This window comes from Mya arenaria, chromosome 10 (assembly GCF_026914265.1).
Source record: "Mya arenaria isolate MELC-2E11 chromosome 10, ASM2691426v1".
NCBI lineage: Eukaryota > Metazoa > Mollusca > Bivalvia > Myida > Myidae > Mya > Mya arenaria.
This window is the reverse complement of record NC_069131.1, coordinates 54,793,803-54,804,193: the sequence shown is the minus strand read 5'-3', so window position 1 is coordinate 54,804,193 and position 10,391 is coordinate 54,793,803. Positions and strand designations below refer to the sequence as shown.

General features: G+C 33.5%; 1 protein-coding gene across 1 annotated transcript; it reads left to right on the top strand.

Moving 5' to 3' along the window:
• Nucleotides 1-1,879: 1,879 nt before the first annotated feature.
• On the top strand, nt 1,880-4,617 carry LOC128204137 (uncharacterized). The gene is made up of 4 exons (XM_052905502.1): nt 1,880-2,312; nt 2,655-2,888; nt 3,085-3,532; nt 3,972-4,617. The coding sequence occupies exons 1-4, from the start codon at nt 2,021-2,023 to the stop codon at nt 3,973-3,975; spliced, it is 978 nt and encodes a 325-aa protein (XP_052761462.1). The 5' UTR covers nt 1,880-2,020; the 3' UTR covers nt 3,976-4,617.
• Nucleotides 4,618-10,391: the final 5,774 nt, after the last annotated feature.

Below are 10,391 nucleotides of genomic sequence, written 5' to 3'. Positions count from 1 at the left end.
AATATTTGTGAAGTTTATCAGGTGGTCATTTGTTTTGGTTTGCATATCGGGTTAAGAAGTAGATTAGAATCTACATATCTGCACACACATACAGACGAAGATAGGGAAACGCCAGACACATTATTTATAATTGTGAGCTTATCTTGGTATTAATCTACTACAGATTCCGTAATGAAACATGCACTGTATTACATTAATGGTCTATTAATAATCGAACTGTATTGGAAGTGTTAGCTTAAATCTCGAAAGATAAGATATCAATGGGCTGAGCTGAGTGTAGGACAAAATCACACTGGACAAAATCCCTCCCACCTATCTTTGTATAGGTGGACATAAACCCCCAATCAAGGTTTCAAGGCGGACATAATCCCCCCGTTTGAACTATTATCTGTATCAATACTATATCAAACGCAAAACAAATTGAATGTGAAAATGTCATTTATTGTTTATACGACGAAAATTAAAAAAAAACAAATATTGTACCAAAGTAAAAAAGTGTCTAAACATATCTTGGTTATACAAAACCGTCAAAAGCAACAGCAATGTTTAAAGTGACACTCTTATTCCAAATCAATAAAACACAAGTATAACAAACATTGATTTTGACCAATAAACCTTTAGCTACTTACTAAATGCAATTTTGGAAAATATTAATTAGTGATAACAAGATCGTCCCCGCGTATTTAAAAACAGAAAGCGCAAAAATAGTAAACGATTGGTGAATGCTTAAATGTTTACAATGGTCTACTTTAGTCTCATAAGGTAGACGGTCTTATTTTATGTTCATTTGATTCAAATCAAACCCGATATTCTTAATAAGAACCATTGTTTTCGACATTTATTCATTCCTTTTGGAATATTAAAACACTACTATTAATTGTGGTTAATCTTATTTTGGACTGAAAGTGCATTTTCTTGTGGTAGATTTGAACACTTTTCTACCGACATTATATTATTGAAATACAGTACTTTAGTTTTCCATTAATAGAAGTCAGCATGCTGTTGTTAATTACTGTAAGCAGACTGAAGTCTATACGCTTTCACCTTTTCAAGGATAAGTCGACCTGGTATGTAATAAAATAATTTGTAAAATTTGTTTTAAAAAGACTCTAGTGGGCAATTTTCTGTTGTAACAAAACTTAGACAACGTACAAAATAAGGAACACTGCCTGCATGATTCAAGTAAGTTTTTCATTTTGAAAATGTAAAACACTTTTTTGAAATCAGTTTTTTATTGACCTAGGGAAAACAACCGATATTTGAAATGTGTATGTTCACTGTAATTAAGGCAAACTTTATTAAGATCTATATTGCTTTTACAAAGCTCCACCAATAACAGAAACCCAAGAAATTAGAGGGGGATTTTTGAAATATGATCTAATCTATCCTATTGGGAATAGTAAATAAGTAAGTTGGTGATTTCAAAGGAGAGCAAATATTTGCAACTCACCATTCAATTTGCATTAAAATAAGTTTTTAACTTCACTGTATGTGATAAAATCTGACATTTAAACTCGATTAAACTATTAATAAGATTCCATACAAGGCATAACGTAGAACTGAACAAAACCATCTTTCGCTTCGTATTTGATAACAAATATTAATGAGTATTAAATGGTCAAACTAAACTTACAATCCCTACAGCTATCAAACAAATGCGACAAACGTCTATATTAATAGTATTTTCTTTAAAAAAACACATAATTGAAGAGCATAATAAACGGAATTAGCCATTGAATTGAGTATTTGCATTTGCAAGAGCAAATATTAAACCTGCTAAGCATGCTACAAAGCGCCGCCTACAGTTTTTTATATACGCGAGGCCAGCTACATAATTCCATTCCAGACCGCAAATTGTGAAGTAACATATCAAGTCTTAGCTTACTTTCTAGGACTTAATTATTGTATTTAACATTGCATTACATGGTTTACAACGTTAGATAATATTTTTACTTTCCGATAAATTTGATACAACGTAACATACTAAACAAAAAAGTAATTTAAATTTCAAAAAGCCACAATGATTGGAATAACAACAGCGCTGTTTGCCATGGCCGCCTCAACATTGGTCATTGCTGCCCATGACGAACCCGTGCAATGCATTCTGGGTGTATATCAGATCATCGGAAAGGCCGACTGTACGGGCTACATCCTATGTGTGTTTGGGAAACCCATGGAAATGCCACCTTGTCCTCCTGGCTCGGTGTTTAGCTCCAGCGCCAAAGTGTGTGTTCCTAAAGGTTCAACGTTTGATGACTGTATGAAAACAACAGAGGGAAGCGGAGGCCCCATGACAATATCGCCCGATCGAGGTGAGAACTAGCGCTGTTGTTGTTCTTGCATTGTTTTCTTGTTTGCTGTTGTCGACCAGCAGCTCGTGTTAATCAATATAGAAGGACGTCATGAGAGTCCACGTTAACATGTAAACTTAATGTAACATCGTTATTTGTTACAGAATATCTACTTCAAATGATTAACAATTTAGACCACAACCCAGAACAATTAATACACACATCCTAATCTATTGCAATGAATATCCATTTTGCTAGAGCAGCTCAGAAATGCGTTAAAAAGTGGCATTTAATATACAATTTATTGCAATGTTGCATATGAAAGGTACGATGCAATTGGAAATAATCATATTTGATTTTCAGGGCATCTAAGCCCAGAAGAGCGATGTAACATTGACGGTGATGGCGTGTTTCCCCATCCCACGGAATGCCACGCCTTCTACAATTGTAGTGTCCATAACACACCAGGCATGTATCAACCTTTTGAACAACACGAAGATGAATGTCCCTACCCCCAGCTGTTCAACACAAATACCAAACAATGCGACCATTTTGAGAATGTTAAATGCGGAACCAGGACGGAATTCAAGGATGCCTGTAAGTTTGCATCTGTTTAGATATTCCTGGTTTAAAAGAACAATACATGTATATTGTTCTGTTAACCAGGAATATATACATTCTTATACGAATTAGCGTTCTATTTTGTTTACCTTATTTACTGATGGATTCACATTTCAAACGACCAGAATCATATGATAAAAGAACAAAGAATACCTGATTCTCTCTTCCGCAGGTAATTACAAACGCAACAAGTGCTCCATGTCCCATTGTATCCCGTGCATCTACCAATTTCCGAATTGTGAAGGTAAACGTGACGGGATAAATGTCGACCCAGTCAGACTATGGACCCCTTCCTACGCCATATGCTACAAGGAACGCTCAGTCAAGACGGACCAATGCCAAGTTGACGAAAAAGGTCATCCACATTTTTTCCATCCGGACATGAACGAATGCGTTCCTTTGGATATGATTCCACAAGAACACGGAGGAATAATGCCCGATTGCAGTACGAGAGAAGACGGGTTTTATCTGGATGCTTTTGGGCAATGTGATCGTTACGCTCGTTGCCTTGAAGGAAAATACGTTGGCGCGGTCAAATGTGCTATCGGAGAAGTGTTCGATGATATGAAAGGCGCATGCGCTCCGAAGGATAAAGCATGTGGATACTGTAGCAGACATTGGTGAATATGTTTAAATCATATGTTTTCTGTTTGTGGGACATACAACATTATATATTTCATAAATATATTACTATACATAGCCCAGTAGTCGGAAATACAAAAACAAACCCTGTTTAGGGGTACAAAGCAAGGACACACAATCGATAATGACATATATTCAAAAACAGACTAAATATACAGACATTTACAAACACTAAAAAACACTTTCACCACATACACAATTCTATTTTAAGGTGATAAGATAAGATTGGATAAGATTTTAATTGACATTTAACAAAGATATATAATCTTTATGTTTGCACTAATCGGATAAATAAAGCCTACACTGATTTAAAAATGGAGTGTTATTAAGATATGATGCTTTTTAAATTGATACCTAAATACTATTTCCAAGTAAATTTTTGAACTAATGACAATTATTCCTGTTTTATTGTTTTAGCTAATCAAGTTCCTTGCATGATAGTCGTGGTGAAGAAGGGCGAAGTTAGAAATTTCCAAGACCAACATGATGTGCGATTTTATATTAAGCAGATTTATGTCACGTGATGCAAATAGTTTAATGAAATGTGGTAAAATGAGTTTGTTCTATAGGACATTCTTAACTACTGCAAATGTATGTATCATCAATTTATTTTCTATTTTTATTGCAAGGTGTTTAGTTGAATTATTGATATTGACGTTACATGTATATTTTATAGTATGTGTTTTATAACCGTCTTTGCAAAAAAGTATCAATCATTGAATGTGTGCTTCTTTAACTTTGTGTTATTTATATTAAAATTGGATATAATTATAACTTATGTATCAATGTGTGCATCATGGACAGTGAATAGAGTAAACATAAAGGTTATCCGACATATAACAGTTGAAGCGAAACAGAAATGAATAGCGGATTCAAAACAATATATGTTTAAATACGATACATAATTCGATCAGTTGTGTTTATTCTTTATAAACCTTCTAAACATGCACATTTGGGCAGACCCATTCAATAAATTCAAACTTTAAGGAATGGACTGTGCAATAGTTTAATTAAGGACAGTCATTTTTCAAATAATGGACAGTCAGTGTACATATACTGGACAGTCAGCAAATATAGTAGTATGGTGTAGTTTACATACTGTAGAATCAAGACACTTGTTTTGGAAAACTATGCATTTATTTGAAGAACAACAACTTTAAAACCCTTTCAAGTTGGTTTAATAATTTAGTAAGTTTTTCTTGATAAGATTGATGTTTAGGTTGTAACAACTCAATGACTTATGAAGATTTAACTGAGGTTTCCGCAGATGTTAGGGAAAATGAAAATGTGTATATAATGTATAATAAGCTTATTTATGTATACAAGTTTCGATAGGTTTTGGTCGAATCCAGATAAAATATATGAAATAATGTACACTAAGGTATTACAAACAAGGGTCAGGTTTTTGAAACATTCATTCCAACTTAAAAATATTGTCATTATTTATTAATAAAGCACGCAGTTTCTCACAGAACAGCTTTTTATTGTATTATTTAGTCAATTTCAGTTGCTGAATAAATAAAGTATGCACTAAATAATTAATCTGAACAAACGTGAAAGGGCACCACCCGGTGGTCATTACAGTACAGGCTGGTGTTCCACAAGCGGTTTAGGGAATATCATGTTAATGATCATAAAAGGTGACGTTGTTGCTTCGTGAAAATCAATAAACAATGTTTGTTTAGGACAAGTGTCATAATATAAAGTACTTCATCAACTAATTTTAAACAAGGATGTACATGGATGACGCGAATTGATACCGACTTCAAACAAAGGTTTTAGCAAACATAATTATATGACATTGTCTGCGAAAAATATTTAAACAGAGGTAAAAGTTGAATGATCTCATAATCGCAAATTCAAATTTTGTAAACTCTTTATATTTATCATCCAATCGCTATTTAAGTTTGGTTTTGGGTAATTATGTTATCACTTTTGAAAAACAAATCTTAAAAGTTACATACAGTCATAGCAAATAGTGTTTCAGTTATGTGAACCTCATTTTCTTATGAATATAATGAAGTGTCCAAAGGTTTTGTCAACTACGGAGGTGAAGTCAACGACTCGGAAATAAAAATAATTTCAAATTTCTACGAAATCACAAACACAAAAACTTGAATAAAAACATGCTAGACATACAGAAATGTAATACAATTTAAAATCAGAGTTGAGAAGAAAGCGTTTAGCTTATTAAGGTCTCGCTTTTGTCAATCATTCAAGCTGCTCGTGATAAATTGTTTTTTTGTAAACAAAATTAAGCATGCAATATCTATTGCTTAATTGAATGCAAAATTAAAAATATTAAAACGGGTTTGATGTGATGGGTAAGGGAAATTATGGTTAATAGATAGAGACGGGAGAAGAGCAGCGTGATAGGCCAATGCCAAGATGAAGTCACAGAAGGTCTGAGACTTCTGTTAAGATTAATAATCTCAAAATTTATTGGGCTGGCGGCTGTATGTTTGAAACTGTTTGAACATAGTAAAGTTATACTATTTCGTGGTGCCATTCAAACCAAACAGAAGGATATATAGATACATTAGTCCAAGTAAAGATAACTTATCAAGTGGCATCAAGCCTTGTAGAAGGAATACATGACTTAGATAAGAGCTGCGGCTTGCATGGAACGTTGCGGAGAGTTCACGAATTCCAAAGCTAATATGAAGTGGGTTCACTAACACTTAAGGGAATCGTAGAAGACAGGTAAGGTGTAGAGTGAGCCTGTGTTTACGTCTTCAGTACTTAAGAGACATTTGTGCTTAACACGATCAAACCCTTTAGAATTGTCACAAAAAACTGACCTTATGTATTAACCTTGATCAACAGGAAGACAGAATGAGTGGAATATATGTTTTTATGTTCTTATTCAGAACATAGCTGTTTACAAGGTCAGATCATGTTACCATACGAGTCTTTAGATCTGTGATCTTTAGATCAATGAAATCTCAGGGTTTTATATCAAATTCAGGAATTGTTGGCGATTTACCTATGCCAGGGTTAATACAAGAATTCCAGTCAAAGTATGAAACAAGCTCTCTGAGTTTTACAGAACTTCCAGATTATCCGCTTAAATGTAAAACCGGAAGTCCTTTTGAAATGTAGTATTCAGTATATGGGACATTGAAGACAAATGAATTGATCTTTAAAAGTTTTTCGAACAACACTTTCTTTGGAATGAGAAGGCTCTTTTATCATTTGCGACATGCTGAACTTTGGAAATTAACATTCGTTGTTATGATAGGACGAGGATTTGTTCATGTCAAGGCTACAATTACCAGTAATTTCAATATATGTTATGCCTGTCTCAATCGCTAATGATTTGCAAAAACATTAAAGTACATGAGAGTTTGAGTTTTGGGGTCTATCAAATAAACCATCGAGAAGAAGCCTTCTCCTAATACGTAACTCTAACCAAACATGTTATATGTCGTTATACCAATCCAAGACATGTCTGATTTCACATTATACTATTTTGCTGCCATGTTCATTAGTAGGCCTATCTCTTCTGAATGGAGCATTAAATGAGGGGAATATCAATTCCGTGTTATCGATAATGTGTGAGATCAAGGTTTCGGTACAACAGAGAAATTAAACTTTTTGAAAAGATCTGCATCAACATGTATGTTTTTCCAAGGAACTCTGAACATTGTTTCTGATGATTTTCAAGTTATTAGTACATCATTCTATTAGTACATCATACGCTACAGAAGAGGTGAGGTACAATTTTGGATCTGGTTAGCCATAAATATCACCTTAAATCATTTAACTTTTTCGGGTTAACATTATATGTTAACACACTCAATGAGATCTTATTTTTTGGGGTATAATTCCTTACAGATACATCGTGAAACATCAGGAAGGAAGCCAAAATGAATGTCGAATCTAAACGGCACTTAATTGAAACATAAATAAAACAGACATTTTTTTACACTGGTTACCTCGACGATATCATCGGATTCTACTTAAACGGATTTTTTCGAATATATTTTGAAAGTGTCGATTGCAACAAAGCACTTGAGAAAGCAAACACAAACAAACAAAATCAGACAGCGCCGTGGGTAATATAAAGAAAGTATCACAATAGACACTACAAATTACGCATGTTAATCATGACACTGCTTTCATCTTAATGTCCGACCTGATCGATTATGAAAACCAAAGAAAGATGTGAAAAAAAATATGAAATAACGGAGATATTATATGCAAATACCATACTCGGTGATATAGATTATTGCAATGTTAAGAGCGCCGCCAAAACACCAGTAATTATCCAATTTATATAGTATTTGCTTTTTTTAATGTGAAGTAAAATATAAAAAAAAAGTATCAATTATGATCACATGCAATATAATGGCGAAATCTTTGTTACTGGAGTTGTTTTAATCATGCTGAACAGCTTTGATAACAAAGTTGCTGGAACTGCCATTGTCATGGTGAAACAAAATATTTTAGAAATTGTCTACACGTGATACACTGACAGAATTTGGTGCTCTAATGGCCGTTGTTTACCAGCCTACTAGTGCGTTTTACAATCAAATACATGATTCTTGATTTCAAAATAAATGTTGCAAAATAATTATGCAGGAAATAACTCGTCGACCTGTATTTTTTGTGGAAGTTGGTGCTCTGCAAGGTGTTATTTCACGGTCGCATTCACTAATGAGTTATTGAAATCATTACGCAGACAAGACAGCATGCATGGAGAAGACGATTCAAGCTAAGTCATGTTTCTTCTTTTCTGTTAAAATATCAATGCACTATCAATTCAGACCGTTATGTCTGTCGTTTCCATAATCCCGAATAAGAGGAAGACCTTCTAAGCAGGAGCTTTAATTTACTTGAGAGATCATGTTCTTTTAAGTGTTATCGAACGATATCCTTGTATTTTGAAAGTATTACCATTCGATATTTTGCTATATGTTTATGGTTTGAATACAAAGTATGAAGAGTGATATACATAAAACATACGTTTTCAAGTAAGAATTTTTTCCAGTTATCGAGATATCGCCCTTGTTGTCGTATGCGATTGTCCAGTCCACTTTCTGAATATTGGTTATAATTAATAAGGGTTGAAAAATAATTATCTGTACATTCATGCGAAGAAATCCATCTTAAGGACAAAATGTGTATGTATTTATTTGTGTTGTGTTTAGATATAGACAAAGCTTTGCCTTGAAATATTGAAACCTGTATGAATTCAGATTGCGGAAGGGTCCTTTATAAAAAGTTTATTATATGTTCTGGTCATAGAGCTAATTTTATTTTGTCAATTTCGAACAATCTTGGCATCACCCCATGATACTCCTCCTTGAACCAAGATGTTGTCTATATAACAGTGCATACGGAGTCATTTTCACATGAAAAAAACTACATTTGTATCTTTGGCTTCCTAAAATGGCCCTCGGACAAAAGGATTGATAAAGATGTATAAATTCACCTGATAGATGGCTAATTATCGTTCTCAAAAGATGCGAACCATTAAATGGAGTAATGTATTTGGCCAGCTTGATAGACTGCATAATATTTCAAGTCTGGACTGTAATAAGACGCGAACTATTTATAAAAAAAGCACTTTTGTCATCGTATGAAATGCCAGGAGAAAAGAAAAAAATCACATTTTAAGCATAGTAGTCGGATAAAATACAACTGAAAAATTACATCGTCATTATTGGATGATGTGGGTTTTGCAATGAGTTTTGTTCAATTAAAGAAAAGATAGATAAATCTACATGGGTTGTTGTGTCTGGCTTAGATAAATATCATGCAAACTCCCTTTCAGTAACAAACTGTAAAACTATAATAAACTAATTCAAACTCTTACTTCGACGCACTTTTGAAAATGTAAACAAATGCATTTAATATTAAACAAACCAGTAGGTGTTTAGGTGTTCAGATAGACAAACAAGTTTTTAGACGGTCTTTATTCCTGTGATACATGTACTCTGTGATTCGTGTTTGCAGTGTGTGCGTATTTTGTTAATAAGCAGTGATGTACGATGCAAGCGAATTATAGCAAGAATTCTCAGAGAGCAATGGAATTGCACTATTTAGGTATTATACGTTCATACATATATCATGTGTCTACAAAGCTGAGATTATCAAATCCGTTTTCTGATAATTTAATAACAACATCAATGCACTAGCAGCATTATAGGAATTTCCAAAATAACTTTACACTACTTATCCGATAATTTGTTGGTCTAGTCTGCTTAGATAGTTTATCTGTTGTCTTTGTTAATTGAGCAAAACATGTATTTATATGAAAGGAACATAAATCAGTTTTTTAAAGTATACATATTACTTTTAGATACTCACGCAAACTTTCCATATTGAACAGCCAAACCTAAAGCGTATTCATTATGGACCAAACTAACCAGCGTATACTTTTTACCATCAAGGCCAGGGTGTGTATCATAACATGACTGTGTAAAGTCAATATCTCAACTTGCGCGACCACGATGTTTAATTGCAAGAAGACACGCAGACATACGTTATATTTTTATGTCGATTTCCCTGTTATTTTCATATTAGTTTGTGACCTAGGATTGTAAACGGAATTCTAAAGAGTGTAACTACTCCTCGGGGAATTAACTTCTAAAATCTTCTGAGTTTTAAACGCAGGCGTATAGTTCTGACAAAACGAGAGCGGTACTAGGATATCTGCATGTTTAAAAAAGTTCCTTTACTGATATTAATGCTTTAATCATTTAGATTTTTTTTATTTTGCCTCAGTAAAATATTAGAATATATTCACTACGAAAACAGTCATTACACATATTTGATTTCTTCAAAAGCTATACATACTTGTAACTAATATGTGAACTTACGTATTTAGAA